General features: G+C 42.3%; 1 protein-coding gene across 2 annotated transcripts in view; it reads left to right on the forward strand.

The window, feature by feature from the left end:
• The window catches only part of COX16 (cytochrome c oxidase assembly factor COX16), a 181,303-nt gene that overhangs the window by 85,669 nt on the left and 79,029 nt on the right, over window positions 1-16,605 (forward strand). For both annotated transcript variants that reach the window (XM_077464626.1, XM_077464625.1), the window contains one exon: window positions 7,320-7,385. In XM_077464626.1, the coding sequence (XP_077320752.1) occupies window positions 7,320-7,385 (66 nt within the window). The remainder of the gene's footprint in view (window positions 1-7,319; window positions 7,386-16,605) is intronic.

The raw sequence follows: 16,605 nt of genomic DNA on the forward strand, positions 1-16,605 counted from the left end.
AGCCTGCCAGGTCAGTTGCCATTTCTAAATGTTCACAGCACAGTGACACCACTCCTTTTTAATGGTCTAAATGGGTGATGTACATCCAAACAACTGCATAGAGATGAAGCAATCTGTGCCCATCAGATAATGATGTAAAAAAGTGATACATTTTTTGTACTCGTTTGACCTCTGCATCTTTCGGTGAATTAAACTGCCAGACAGTGATCTAATCCATCTAAACGCACAGAGCGCTGTGTACTACCAGGCTTGGAGTGTGTGACCTGTGCTCCTCTGATGGATAGGTGCAGTTTATTTTCTGCAGGTTCCTTTCATTACAAAGGAAAAAGGAGTGAATAGTGTATAGCTTTTCTTGTATCATAAGGTTAAAAACAGAGTCGCGCATTACATTTAAAACTGCATAATATTCATAAACGTATCGGTTGCAATATTAGAGTCCTGATTAAAAAAGTTGAAAAACATGGACATCTGATGTATCACAGTCTTATGTAGTGGAGAAAAAAGGGCAGGTACAGGACCAGGGCAGTGAAAGGACATGTCCATAACATTCCAATAGGCTTTAAGGACCATAATGTGTCCCTCCATTTTAAAATATATCACAATCAGGACCCTTCGAGTCTGACGTTTTGGGGGATTGATCACATTAAGCCAGCATGGAGAGGCTCAAATATAGTAAGAGAACTTTCAAAGAGAGAGACCCAGTGGAACTATTTGACAGTCTTGTGCCGAAGGGGTCAAATGTCAAACTCAACATAAACTGTTTCATTAGTGATTACTAAATACAGATTAAGTGAATGTGATGTGAACATTATCTGGTGGTAAATTTGACAGTTTATGCGTTAAAAGCGATATTGGAGGGACAGTGTCCCTTTGAAAATAATTTTAAACAATATTTGTGTTTATATATATATATATATATATATATATATATATATTTTTTTTTTTTTTTTTAATTTATCTTATCTTTGATTAATGTGGCATATTAGGTTGTTTTAATTTTAATTACTGTATTTATCGCCGTGTAACACGCACCCCAAGTTTAGCAGGGAATTTTAAGGAAAAAAAACTTACATTTAAATGCCCATCAATGCAGCCTTGTCTATCAGCAGCCTTGTCCAGTGCCTTTGCAGCCTGATTTTTTAAAATTGACGCTGATCTCCGCTAACTGTGAGCGGAGATGAGTGAGCACCGGCGACATACAGAAAGCCAAGTGTACTCGGCTAGACTAGGCTCTGCTCACAGTCAGGGGCGGGACTGCAAGAGGAGCCGAGTCTAGCCGAATACACTCGGCTTTCTGTATGCCGGTGGCGCTCACTCATCTCCGCTCACGGTCAGAGGAGATCAGCGTATAACACACACCCGATTTTCCCCTGATTTTAAGGGGAAGAAAATGCGTGTTATACACCAATAAATACAGTACATTTATTTTATTGACGTGATTAATTTTTAGACCTTTTTCTTATGGGTGGAATAAGTGAGTTTTAGATATTATTATTATTAATCAGTAGATAGGTTTATTATTAAATGGTTTTTAGTAGATGTATTTTGCAGTTTGGATCATATCAGATATTTGTGCAAATTTTTAATGTTAATCTTGTGTATAATGATGTACTATGGAGATCAGTACATTTGCTGAGATATGACACTAATTATTATTGTAATTGATCATAGTTTGGTGTCGGTATTAATTAAGCGGTATTCTAGCAATAGATTACTCTGTGGTTAATAGATATTTGTTTACCGCTAGCGCCTAGCGTGCACCGTTATAAATTAATTGTGACGGTATAGTGTGTACGGGGGGTTAAATCCCCATCACGAATTCCCATATAAATTTTGGAATGCCGCGTCGTAAGGCCATGCCCTTTGACAAAGTTGTAATGACGAAACGCATCAGCGCGTGACCTTATGGCATCCGAAAGTGATGCAATAGACCTGTGCATTCCAAGGACCAACTGGAAGTAGAAATGCAGAGCGTGAGTTTACTGTGATCGTTCCCCCCGCACTCTGTGTTATCTCTGGCTTTTTCAGCTTTGAGGATATAGAGACTTGTATACTGACACCACTCTATACGGTCAAACTTGGACTAAGCATATGAAATATTTTTATATATACATTGGATTTTAAAACGGATGCATAAAAGGTCAAACAGAACTGTACTATGTGGAGTTGTACTATATGGAGTTTTTTCTCCTATGTCCCCGGAGACTTTTATTGAAGCATTCCAGCATTTCCGGATGTCCAGTTCCTGATATCTTTCAGTGGCGATCGTGCCGTGTATGGGACAGGATATCGTTTAGAGGCTCGCAGTCTCCACTCGAATTAATCCCAAAGGTGTCCTATCGGGTTGAAGTCAGGACTCTGTGCAAGCCAGTCAGGTTCCTCTACCCAAAACTCGCTCATCCATATCTTTATGGACCTTGCTTTGTGCAATGATCCAAATAATTTGGTGGAGGGAGGATTACGATGTGATGTTGTTTTTTAGGGATTGGGCTTGGCCTCTTCGTTTCAGTGAAGGGAACTCTTAAGGCGTCAGCATACCGAGTCATTTTGTACAATTTCATATTCCCAACTTTATGGGAACAGATTGGGGATGGCCCCTTCCTGTTCCAACATGACCGCGCACCAATGCACAAAGCAAGGTCCATTAAGACATAAATGAGCAAGTTTGGGGTGGAGAAACTTGATTGGCCTGTCTGGCGAAAACACTAACTGAGGGGCAGGCAGTGGAAAGCTCTGTGTCGCTCTGGCTCCTGCATTTTTCTCTTTCCCAGGCGATCAATCCCATCATGGGAGAAGCAGGACAAGAAGCGATAGTAAGCTGCTATAGTCGCCTACACAGTGCAGCATGCTGGGTGTGCACTGGCACTGTGCAATACAGGAATGTAAACTTGGCACCCTGAAGGACCTCTGTTTATTTATGGGCACTGTGTGTACTTTTGTTAACAATATTTCTATTTACATTATATAGATATCTATCATTTGTGCACTTGTATCTGTTTATCAATCACGTGTTTTGACACATTGGGGGGAATTTATCAAAACTGGAACAGTCAGATTCTGGAGCAGCCGTGCATGGCATCCAATCAGCTTCTATCTTTAACTTTAACCGGTTAAGCTGTGAAAATAAAAGATAGAAGCTGATTGGCTGCCATCCACAGCTGGCGCAGATTCTGGCTGCTTCAGTTTTGTGTATTTTCAACGTGTATTTTTACACAGTGACATGTAGTAGTTACAATATCTAGGTGGACGCTTGCACTTTTCTTTAAAAAAATTACACAGGAATGTCATATATTTTTGACAGATTTAAGGGTTGTCTTACTTTATTGCTCATTTTCCCCTTTTTTTCAGTTAAATAAAACAAAAACTTTCTGGGCAGCACGAGTACTTGTGTTAATAAATATTAACATCTCCTTAGTATGTAATATTAGGACATGCCAATGTCCGGAGAAAACCCACCCTCTCCTTGCACTAGGCCCTGTCACCAAAAAGCTGTGACATTTGACAACTGAATGATGGGACAGAGATTTACCTATACACTCTATGCAAACCTATGGCTTTGAATTCAAGGACAAGAACATGGGGACCAATTTGATGACATAACAAAAGTAATTGTGGTGCCTGGATTGCTCTGTTACTCTGAAAGTCTTAGACCAGATTAAGTTCACAATAAAGAAGAACAATCAAAGCCATTTTATTGTTACATTTCATATACGGTAGCATGGATTGTGATCATTTTCTGAATACTGAATGTTTACAAAGTTGGATGAGATTTTTTAACTTTATTTTCTTTCGTTTTTCGTCTAACAATATTAAATTCAAAAATGTAAATTTCACTTAGGCATGTTATACAGTGGATATAAAAAGTCTACACACCCCTGTCAGGTTTTTGTGGTGTAAAAAAGTGAGACAAAGATAAATCATTTCAGAACTTTTTCCACCTTTTAATGTGACCTATAAACTGTACAACTCAGTTGAACAACACCCTGATTTTTTTTTAGTTGGAGGGAAGTAAAAATAAAAAACTAAAATAATATGGTTGCATAAGTGTGCACACCCTTTACCCCTTCACGCAAATTGCTGTACCGGTACGTCGGCTTGAGGAAGTGGATGTATTGGAGTATAGCCTGCAGCCACAGGCTATACCCCGGTATCGTTTTTCAGAGTGGGTGGTCGGATATCTGGTGATAATGGCCGATCCGGCTCGGCAGCTTCTCGGCTGTTATCCCAGGCAGGTGGAGGGGATGTCTTTCTCCTCCCTCTCTCACCGCTGTCCGCCACTCTTCCAGGGCCTCCTGTCCAACCGGAGACCCAATCCACAATCTGGCGTGTCCGCCGGATAGGCTGCCACTTGAACGAAGCCAGATTCGGCTTCTGTCGTAAAAACTCTAACCTGGCAACCATTAAATATGTCGCCTATGAAGATTTTTAAAGTGGAGTTCCACCCAAAAATTAAACTTTTGCTTTAAGTACTGGTGACCCACCGAACAAGCCACGTTTGACATATCATTTTTTTTGGGGGGGGAGGGCTGTTTTTACTGGAACTCCGCTCTCACTTCCTCCCCTGGTGCCAGAAGGAAGATCGCCTCTCCCCCCTCCCTCCCTGCAATCTTCTGGGATATGCTTGCGCATGCGCAGTGCCGCAAAAAGCAGCTCCACGGAAAATGAAAAAACACATTGGCGATGAGTCTACCACTGAAGCTGACACTAACGGATTTATCTTAGGTTCTTAAAGTATAGTATATAGGTTTAGTTTTGCTAGTCAATTGTTAAGACTAAGGTCTTTTTCTCTGTTTTTTGCCACTCTTCTTTGATCAGGGCTTCCAATTCATCAATAAATGGAAATGATTCTGGGTCCTTTTTCAGATTTGGAAAGTATTTTTTCCAAAACTTTAATCTTCTTCTGGTGAAGCCATTCTTTTGTTGATTTGGATGTATGCTTTGGGTCGTTGTCATGCTGAAAGATGGCGTTTCTCTTCATGTTCAGCTTTCTAGCAGAAGCCTGAAGGTTTTGTGCAAATACTGACTGGCATTTGAAGCTGTTCATTATTCCCTCTACCTTGACTAAGGCCCCTGTTTCAGCTGCTGCCACCACCATGCTTCACTGTGGGTATGGTGTTCTTTTGGTGATATTCAGTGTTGTTTTTGCACCAAACATCTTTTGGAATTACGACCAAAAAGTTCAGCCTTGGTTTAATGAGACCAATAACACATTTTGTCACATGCTTCAGATGTGTTTTTGCAAAATTTAGCCTATTCCTAGATCGCCACAGAGGATATAAATGTACTCTATGTGCACCAGACACCTTTTTTAATATCCTGGTATTACCATATATAAAAGTAGCAGTGACATCATCATTGTGTTTAGTACATAATTTATGCAGAGAGCGGAGCTGTGGTAGGAGACGGCACAGCCACCTTTTACAGACTGTCTGCAGAAGGGGCAGATACAAGAGCAGCCACCCCATTCAGGGAGGGAGAACAGCAGGGACTGGTCTTTATTACAGGAAGCTACTCCCAGACAGGGTTAGGATTTCACACTGGATTACTGAACAGATCTGAAAGAAATAGACAAAGCACACCAAGAATCAAATAAGAATATACATGACTTTTATATTTATATCAACCTTTTTTAACCGAGAAGAACCTTTAAAATGTTTTCCAGATCTTGTGGAACCCCTACTAAAACCAATTGTTGGGGACAGCAGGAAAAATGCTCCTTACATTGGTAGCTAGTGGGAAGAATGCTCCCTTACAGTGGTCACCTGAATGCCACCCTTATCCACTTCAGCTCTGGAAGAATTTACCCCCTTAATGACCAGGCCATTGTTTTATATTCAGCACTGCTCTACCCAAACAAAATTGATATCCTTGTTTTTACAAAAACAGATCTTTCTTTTGATGGTATTTGATCACCACTGCGTTTTTATTTTTTGCAATATAAATGAAAAAAGGTCGAAAATGTTGGAAAAAAAACACCTAATATTTTTACTTTTTGCTATAAAACATATCCAATTAAAAAAAAATCTAATTTTTTCATACATTTTGCCCTAATGTATTCTGCTACATGTCTTTGCTAAAAAGACAATCCCAATAAGTGTATATTGATTGGTTTGCGTGAAAGTTATACAAACTATGGTATCTATATTGGAATTTTTATTTATTTTATACTACTAATGGTTGTGATCAGCGACTTATAATGGGGCTGCGATAGTATGGTGGGCAATCTGACACTAACTGCCACTGACATCACTAGTGACACGAATACTGTGATCAGTGCTAATAATATGCATTGTCATTGTACTAATGGCACTGGCTGGGAAGGGGTTAACATCTCTGGTGATCAAGGGGTTAAATGTGTGCCTACCAATGTTTAATATGGGTAATGTGTGGTGTTTTTACCAAGCAATCTGCCGGTTTTTACTCCCTGCTTTGCAGGGAGCAAAAAAAAAAATGGCTTATCGCTCCTGACAGTTGAGAGCCCTGTGTTTATTTACACAGAGCTCTCTTCTGTCATTCGCTCAGCCGATCGGTGGGTTCAGGCCTTAAATCATTGTAATTGAAAATAGAAAATTATTGGAAATGATGGATCATATACATGATCTAGTGCAGCAGGGCTGCTCTGCCACAGTAAATCTGCAGTAGGCGGTCTGCAAGCAGTTAAAGACAACTACAAGTTATTAGTACGGTACTGGACCCATGGAAGCACCATCGTATGGCGGTCAGCTAGCCACTGTTTGTGGAACCCTGTTTGAGAATGACTGATGTAGACGATTTTTTTTCATCCCAGTGTTCAACTTTTTATCATAAATTATCATTTTATCTCACAAAGTGTATAATCATTTCAAACTACTCCTTTTTCTGCTTTACTCATAGAACAACTATTGAAATACAGTTCTCCCCAGCCTGAAGCTGGCGTAATGGATTGATTTTTATATTGATGATATTAGAAAGTCCATTAAAACAATGCAAACAGTACTGTAATAGCACTAATAGCACTGGCAAAAAACGAATTACAGAGCAGATCAAGTAACCTTTTGTGAATTGAATCTTTTGAAACAAGAGCTACAGTATGTAAGACATGATATTCAGTGAATGACATCTGAGCAAGAGAAACAGCTTTGTGGGTTTAGCCTAGTACAGTGTACAATTCAGTCTGTTTCTGTATGTACCCCTGTATTTTTTATGCTTTAATAAAATGTTTGTAAAAAAAGGACTGCAAACTTGGGTGTTTGTTGTACTGAAAATGTCTTCAAACTTTAAGCCTACAAGTTATATATATAGTTTTAAAAATATGAATTTAATTTCTATTTAAATTTCAGGTGGACCCAGCCATAGCTGACATGATTAAAAATAAAGAGAAGACTACCCTGGAATCGGAGTATGAGGTATGTAATAGTAGCAATTTACTGTGTGCCCCACAGAGAAATACTTGACTTTTCTCTTTCAGCCCCTCGGACCACAAGACGGGTGTGTTAAACACCGACTAAAATTAGACAAAACCCACCACATTCCGAGGACCGCAATCTGTCTACAAGAATCCAGAGTCTCTGTACTTGCTTTCTTTTCGCCAACATCTGGCCTGTGACTTAAGATAGAATAAAGTCATGGACCACCTGCACTGAGATGAGAGGGTGGGGGAAGCAGGGAATTCCACAGTCAGTTATAAGAGGATAATGTTGAGAGGAATAGGTTGGCTTCCAAGGTATATCTCTCCTTTGGAAAATCCCCTATTCATAGCAGTCATGCTGATCCAGTGCTTTCTAAAATGTTCACCAAGAGCAGAGCAGACTAAATAACCATTGTGAATTGAACCTTTGATTAAAAAAAAATTGGCATTTGCTGCACAAAGAGCACCTTAAAGTATGAAGGCCATTGAAGCTTTAGACTAATTTCAGACTAGAGCTGCACGACTCTGGGGAAAAAAAATGAGAATCACAATTATTTTGCTTAGAATAAAGATCATGATTCTGAAGAACTTTTTTATTTGAAAGATTTACAACCCTGAACATTAGGTTATCAAACAAGATGGCAATAACATAATACATAATGCTCTTTGCTTCAATCAAATTTAAAGAAATTTAATGAAAAATAATGTAATGTGTAAAACAATTACCCTTAAGTTATATTATTATTATTATTATTATTCAGGATTTATATAGCGCCAGCAATTTGCGTATCGCTTTACAATATTAGGATATTTGTTTTTAGTACTCGCTGATAGCAATTACTGATACCAACCGCAACTTTTTGTTTACACTTCAACTGTCAGCAATGGTACAAGGCATTGAAAAATTATTTTACAAATTAAATAAAAAATAAAAAAAGTTTATTTTCTTACATCAGGGGACACAGAGCGTTGTAATTACTACATGGGTTATATCGGCATATCAGGTGCTGGACAATGGCATGCCCCTTAAGGTGTGAACTTCCCCCATATAACACCTCCCACTACTGGGAGTCCTCAGTTTTTTTCGCCAGTATCTAAGGTGTTGGGCTCGAGTAAGGATGTTTTGTACTGAGCTCCACGGGCAGTAATCCTTGATGAGAGCCAGCCATCCTGACAGGATCCGTTCTGATGTCTTTGTAATGGGATAAATAAATGGTACCCGTGCCTCGTAATCCGAAGAAACTAGGTTTTGCTTGTAAATGCTTCTCTTTGAGAGCTGAACCCTGGGATCCAGTACTTATTGGTAGTGAGGCGAATAAAAGTTTACTGGCAAGGTCCTGTCGCAGGTCCAGGATTGTGGGTCAACCTGAGGGTTCCCCGATTCCTGAAGGTTTCCTTTAAGGTCTCGGAGCCTACTATGAAGGGCCAAGATTGGGTTTTTATCTCTGATAAAACTCTGCTGCGAGGATAAGGTAAGGGAGATTTTCTCAGGAATCTCTCCTTCTATGTATTATGTTGTCATGTCATGTGTATGTGTCACCACTGGAGGCCGTATTGAGCATTCACCATTCTGACGCTGGAAACGCTCTCTCACTCTCCTCTCCTTCAAGCCGGCTCAGACCCTCTAGTAAGAGAAATCTCTTCCTGGGTTTTTTTCCTATTTGATGCCAGCCAGCTGCCTTGTTCTTTTTTAGAAAAAAGAAAAAAACAAAATCAAAATATGTGTTTGGTGCAGATCGCGGCTGCTCACTAGAGCAGAGGATTTACCCCCCGCCATGCTGCGGGACGCTTGCGCGGTAAACTCAGCTCCTTTTTGAAAAGGAAGAGGGGGGCATGGCTAACAGTGTCAGATGCCGGCCACACGTGCAGGAAGTATTTTAAGCACTGTTAGAGAAGCTGCTGCCTGGCGGTGGAGGGACAGAGCAGAGTGGTTGGCTGGTCAGGGTTGGTGACACAGGCATTTCCTTTTTTGACAACATTGTACTGTTTAGCTAGGATTAATAGCAGTTATTGTACGGTACTATAGCCTTGCAAGTATTACATTCTTTTACTGGTGGTGCCTCTGCTTTGTACTGTAAGCTATGAGTGGCAAGGGGGCCAGAAACTCTTCTAAGGGTCCTAAGGGGTCACAACAAACTAAAACCCTTTCCAAAAGAATGTCATCCTCATCTGAGAGTGTTGAGGCTGGTCAGATTGAGCCGTCGGGGGGGAAACTGTACTTGCAGTCGCGCAAGACACTTCAGCCCCTGAGTATGTCACACGTGAGGCATTGTCTTCTACCATTGCTGGTTTGGAAAAGAAGCTTGATGCTATTTTATCCCTCCAGAGCGGGGTTAAACGTAGCAGATCCCCATCGAGTGCTCAAAATCCTCCTTTGGAGGTTCAGGATGCCGGGGATCAGGCAGATCTTCCTAAGGATTTGGAAGATACTGGTTTATCCTCTTCTGAGGATCCTAATACGGAAGAAGTATCACCACAAGAGAGCTTGCTTGTGCATGCTCTCACTAAGTTGGTTCATTCAACTTTTTTGCTACTTGCAGCGCAGGCTCTTGAAGATCCCATCTTTAAGTTAAGATCATTAAAACCTCCTCCATCTGGAGATGCCTTTCCTATTCATGCATGGCTAAGAAAGCTTATGTATGCAGAATGGGAACATGCGGATAAGCAGTTTTATCCTCCTAAGAGATTTTCCAAACTGTATCCTATGGAAAAGGATTTCTATAAGAAATGGGGGGGTTCCAGCGGTTGATGCTGAGATTTCCTCAGTGAATAAGAACCTTACATGTCTGGTTGATAATGCGCTCATGTTAAGTGATCCAGCAAGCTCAACAGTACGCTGATTTAGCAGACGCACAGTTTCACAGTAGATGCTATGAGAGATGCATCCATTCAGATCGCACTTCTTATGCTGGGACTAGTGCACTCTCGCAGAATTCTTTGGCTGAAGATTTGGTTAGCCGAAGCACCATGTAAGAATCTCCTAGCCAGTTTCCCTTTTCATGGTGAACAGCTATTTGGAGAAGATTTGGATAAATACCTACAGAGGATTTACAATGGCAAAAGCTCTCTTTTACCAGTAAAGAAGAAATTCAGACATTTCTCATTTAAGCGGGCCTCTTCTCCTGTACCAGGGACATCAGTGTCTAATCAGTCTCGACGGCCTCAGCCGTGAGGTTCAGGGGGGAAACCCCAGGGGCAGCACCAAGGTCAGAAGAGATCTTGGGGTATGGGATCGGTCAAATGCCATGTATGCCCTGGCGCCCCCGGGGTCTCCATTGGCTCCTCTAGGAGGGTTCAGGTGGTTTCCCCCTGGAGAGCAGGTAGCCTTTTTTGGGACTTGGGCCGCTGACGGCAACTATAGCTGTGGCAAATTTATAGACAAGGGTAAGCTGATACCCCTAGATGCCTTGAGGGATAGATACGGACGCTTTCCAATGGACTGGTAGAGATACAAGCAGCTTCACCACTTCACCACGAACCTGGGCGCTACGTTAAGAGACATAGAATCTCTTACGTCGCTTGAAAAGGTGTTTATGGCAGAGGAGCCCACTCCCCACTTAGTTTCTGAACTTTACCGGCTTCTGGGGGCAGTTTCTGGCCCCATCCGACCAGTTTTTATGAGGGAGTGGGAACGTGATCTGGGGGTCGATTTTACACCAAGCCAACGATCGCTAGTGTGCCGATTGGCACACTCCAGCTCCATTGATTCCCGGACACAGGAAACCAACTACAAACTTTTGACTCGTTGGTATCGGGTGCCGGCAGCGTTGGCCCGCATCTACCCCTCGGTCACGGACCTTTGTTGGCGGGGTTGTGGCCAGAAAGGCACTCTCTTACATATTTGGTGGGATTGCCCTGTAATACACACATTTTGGGTCGACATTCACGCCTTTATTAAAAATGCACTGCAGATCGAGATCCCTTTCACCCCATCGCTCTTTCTCCTGCACCTCCCCGCCCCTCCTCTGAGCCGCTATACGAAGAGTGTACTCCCCCACCTCTTAAATGCCGCTAAGCGTCTAGTACCTATATACTGGAAACGCTCACAGACTCCTACCATTACTGAGTGGCTCAAGAGGGTGGAAGATATTAGGGAGGCGGAGGAGTGGGTGGCGCGGTGCAGGGACAGAAGTGACCGTTTCGGTAGGATCTGGGCCTTGTGGCAGCGGCATACTGCTGGCACGGGCCCTATGCCATCTAGCTTGGATGTTGCGCTGTTGGAGCTAGCAGAGCCTTCACTGAAGCTGAAGAGGCCAGTGAGCGGTGACGTACATGCCTGAACATGACTTTTTGCCGAGCCAATCGCAGTGTGATGACCTGTATCCTCCCTTCCTCTTGCAGAGTCTCAGGGTCCTGGGGGGGGGGGGGTGATTTGCCCCCAGGGGCGACGCAGCCTCTGTTGCCCGTTGATGGGGCCCACGCCTTCGGCCGCTGTCTCCTGGGCATTCTGACGGGCGACCGGTGCCGTGGGAGACTTGGGCGGGGTTCCGGGTGATGCTTCCCCCCCTGACGGAGTTATGCTGGAGGCTTGAGGCCCCACTCCGGGGGGGGCGTTGGCCGGGGCCCTGCTGAGGGCCGTGGGCGTTTTGCCCCAATTCGGGTATTGACAGCTGGTGGGGGGTGTGTGCCTTGAGCTGGGCCTCTGATGGGGGTCCCCCCTTGATGTGAATCGCACTGGAAGGGCCTGTGTTTGTTTTTTCCCTTCCCCCCTCAAATGTTTTATCCTGTTATAGGGTTACTGTTTTTCCCCTTCTGTCTTGATTTTCCCTGATGTTTTGCACAATGTTAGATCTGTTTAACGTGGTCAATTACTCAGGATAGTGATACATTGTCGATTGTATTGTGCACTATATGTTTTGTTATGTTCTACAGAAACTAAAATAAAGATTATATAAAAAAAAAAAAAAAGAGGAGATCTTGGGGAAAGAAGCTCACAAAGCAGAGTGCTAAAGACTCCTTATGAAGGGACGCCCCCGCTTGCTCGGGTGGGGAGAAGGCTCCTGCAATTTTCAAGACAAGTGGGTGGTTTCTGCTGTCTCTCTAGGTTACAGGCAAGAGTTTTTGTTTTTTTCCAGCTCCCCGGTTTCTAAGATCAAGCGTTCCCAAGGATCCAGAGAAGAAGGCCCTCCTTCTAGCACTGGATCATCTGCTATCCAAAGCAGTCATATCAGAAGTTCCCTTAGAGGAACAGGGCACAGGTTTTTATTCAAACCTCTTCACATTTCCGAAACCAAACGGGGAAGTAAGACCTATTCTAGATCTCAGAGATCTCAATCAGCACTTGAACATCCTTTCGCATGGAGTCAATCCGGTCGGTTGTAGCCATCCTCCAAGGAGGGGAATTGTTGGCTTAAATCGATATCAAGGATGCCTATCTCCATGTGCCACTATTTCCCGCTCACCAGAGGTTTCTGTGCTTCGAAGTAGAAAATAATCATTTTTTGTTTGTGGCTCTGCCATTTGGTCTAGCCACAGCTCCACGAGTGTTCTCAAAGATTCTGGCTCCTGCTTTAGCCAGATTAAGGGCTCAGGGCATAACGGTCCTAGCCTACTTAGACAATCTACTTTTAGTAGATCATTCGGTTTCAGGGTTAGACCACAGTCTGGTGACAATGGTAAGCTACCTGGAATCTCTAGGCTGGGTTCTCAATCTAGAAAAGTCCTCCTTGAAGCCATCAAGGAGAGTACAGTACCTGGGTCTAATCATAGATACCAGGCAGAGAAAGGTATTTTTATCTCAAAAGAGAATCAGTTCCATTGTAGAACTAATCCATCACATCAGCGCAGTTTCATTCAAGATTGCTACAAAGCGCAATCCTGTCAGCCTGGAACAAGAAGGTTCAGGCCTTAGATTTTCCAATTCAGCTGGCTCCCGACGTACGTCAGAGCCTAAATTGGTGGTTAATATCCAGCAACCTTCAAAAAGGAAGGTCGTTTCTACCAGCCACCTGGAAAGTAGTGACCATGGATGTCTTCTAGGCTGGGGAGCCATCCTGGAAGAGGATTCTGTCCAGGACAAGTGGTCCAGGTTGGAAAGGACCTTACCTATCAACATTATGGAAATTCGGGCAATCCGTCTGGCTCTAAGAGCCTGGACGGTCAGACTGAGGGGCTGTCCAGTCAGGATTCAGTCCAACAACGCCAAGGCTGTGGCTTACATCAATCACCAGGGGGGCACGAGGATTTGTGCAGCCCAGAGAGAGGTGAATCACGTTCTGTCTTGGGTAGAACACAACGTTCCTTGTCTTTCGGCAATATTCATTCCCGTGATAGAGAATTGGCAGGCGGACTACTTGAGCCGCCAACAATTATTTCCAGGAGAATGGTCTCTTCACTCTGACATCTTCCTTGCGATTTGTCAGAGATGGGGTACTCCGGACGTGGACCTGTTCACGTCCAGATTCAACAACAAGGCTGACAAAAGAAAATGAAAGTGGATTGTGGGACTTTAAATGAGGCATGGATATGTGTTTGAAATGGTCTAGGATACCTAAAATATTATTCATTGTCACTGTCCCTGCGGGGAAAATCTGTATACCCATAAAAAGTTGCTAATCAATCCAATAAATTAAATACAGATACTGAATAGTAGGTATATATAATGTATCATAATATATAATACATGGGTCATGCAACAAGAAGCATAATTGTAGTAATAATCATATTGACATATTTTATGTATATAATGGATAGACATAATTGTTACAAGCAATCACAATTAAAAAATTGAATGGACATACAGAGCAGGTGAACATGGTTATCCTAATAAATATAACTATAAATGAATAAAAGAAATTCATGATTGTAGCAAACTTGACTTGGCATCCCTGAGTATGGACTCTACGCGTTTCATGGCGATTTCAGCCAATCATCAGGAGTGGGATGCATCAAAAATCGCTAAATAAAGAGATGAAATAAATGAGTAAATTGGTCGGTCACAGTCTCAAATGAAAAATCATTGCTTTCAATTATGTTATGTTGTTATACATATACCAGGGTGGAAGACACCCGTTCCCTTTGTGACCTGCTATGGAAATACAAAAACCCAATATATCCAAATGAGTGTATACCCTCATTTTTTAGATTTCTGAGTTAATTTATATTTTGGCATCTCTCCCCCCACTAGTTTGTATCATCATTAGGATCTACATTAATATTTCTCTTTTCGTTAATGGGCTTTTCAGTGTGAAATGTGTAAATATATTTTAAAATTGTAAAATATTAATGAACAAAGCAAACAAAAAAGTTTTAATTATTAATAGCTTATAAAATAGAAATAAATTAAACAGACAGATATTAAACAATGTTTCTTTTTACCTGTATCTCTCAGCACTGAGCAGACAAGAAGATACGATGTTTCTTTTTACCTGTCTCTCTCAGCGCTGAGCGATGTTGTTGATTAACATTACCAGCTTTATTTTGACAACTGTGAGCAGGGGAACATTCTCCCACTGCAGCCAATCATGGGGTGGAGGGTGCGGGGCCAGCAGGAGGGAGGAGTGCCGGCGTGGGACCCGAGAAGAGGAGGATCCTGGCTGCTCTGTGCAAAACCACTACAAAGAGCAGGTAAATATAAAATGTTGTTTATTTTTGTTTTGTTTTTTAAAATAACAAACGATTTAATATTGCTTTAATTACACTATCAATTATATAATATAGGTATACGTTATACTTGCCTCCTGCAGCTTTTTCCCTTTGTCTTTGATGGACATTTTTCTTATATTTCAGCCACGGTACACAATTATTCTGTCCTGTTGATTAATGTGGGAGAGTCGCCAATGTTTGCATGTGACAGGCTAATACCCATCTTGGCAGGACTTCCTCCATCTCTAGCTTTATTTAACTGGATTACACATTTATATGTTTATTTTTTATTGTTTATATTTTGTTTTGTTTCTCATGCATGAGTATAAGCTAGGTGTAATGAGGGGATTACCTTTAAACATGTTGCCAGGTTTACATAGTAGAATCTGTGTTATAGTACGGTAGATCTAAACCATAACTGGGTGATATTTTGTTTCCTAAAATGTAATCTGGGAAATTCAAAAACAGCCTTAACAGCACCTTTCTAATGGTAGTTACCTTTAGAACTACCTACTCCTAATTCAGGCAAGCAGTTGCGCCAGTTTCGGTGTCATCACCACCACAGTGACAATTCCAGGTAGTTTTAACTAGGATCTGTCTCTGCTACTCCATGGCAGCTAGAGATTCCTATAGAATTAGAGCCAGTTCACAGATTAAGAAGCTGGTGGTAAGTAAAGTGGTTCTAAAGTCAGATGCATTCTATGCATTAAGTTAATAAACCTTCTGTGTTCAGCAGCCCCCCCACTCAGCCCCTAGTAATACTTCTCGATCCATCGATGTTGCATGAGAGCCTTGGCTGTCAGTCAAAGTCAGTGAACCAATGAGGGGAGAGAAAGTCACGGCTCCGAGTCTGAATGGTCACACAAAGCAGTGGCTCGGTGCCCCCATGGCAAGCTGCTTGTTGTGGGTGCACTCAGGAGGAAGGAGGGGCCAGGAGTGCCAGCGAGGGACCCGAGAAGAGGTGGATCTGGACTGCTCTGTGCAAATCTTTTGCACAGAGCAGGTAAATATAGCCTGTTTGTAATTTTTAAATGAAAAAAAAAAAACAAGATTTTAGTATCACTTTAAGACCAGCTCTGTACTGGCGGACCAGGCATTTCTGTGCTGGGAAGCTGTCATGAATGTGATCGCTTCCCGCACAATATGGTATCGCTGGGCTCTTCAGCTGTTGGCAGGGAGATTCCCTGACCACAAGCTAAGTATAAGCAAAGGGGCAAGGAATAGTGGTGATGTCGCGGGGCGGCTTGCATAGAAAATGACCCCTGCTTTATACCCGGCGTATAAGACGACCCCCGATTTTTGGCCGTTTTCTTTTAGTGTAAAAGGTCGTCTTATACGCTGGAAAATACGGTAATTAAACCTTCTTTGAGGCCTGGTTCACACTATACTACACGATAGTAGTAGTACGACTTTCATCCTACTTTGCGCTGCGACATCAATCCTACGTTGGTCCTACATCCATCCGACTTTCATGAACAGGATACTACTTTTGATCCGACTTTTCAGATAGTACGACTTGTCTTTGACATATCAAAACTAACACACAATGGGAGGGGCTACAGCATGGGGCAGGAAATAACACAATGTCGGATGCCAAAGTTGGATGGTTAGGACAAGGATCCGACTTTGATCCT

The sequence above is a fragment of the Lithobates pipiens genome, unplaced genomic scaffold (genome assembly GCF_037356315.1).
Source record: "Lithobates pipiens isolate NorthernLeopardFrog02 unplaced genomic scaffold, aLitPip1_a1.2 Scaffold_30, whole genome shotgun sequence".
NCBI classification, from domain to species: Eukaryota; Metazoa; Chordata; class Amphibia; order Anura; family Ranidae; genus Lithobates; species Lithobates pipiens.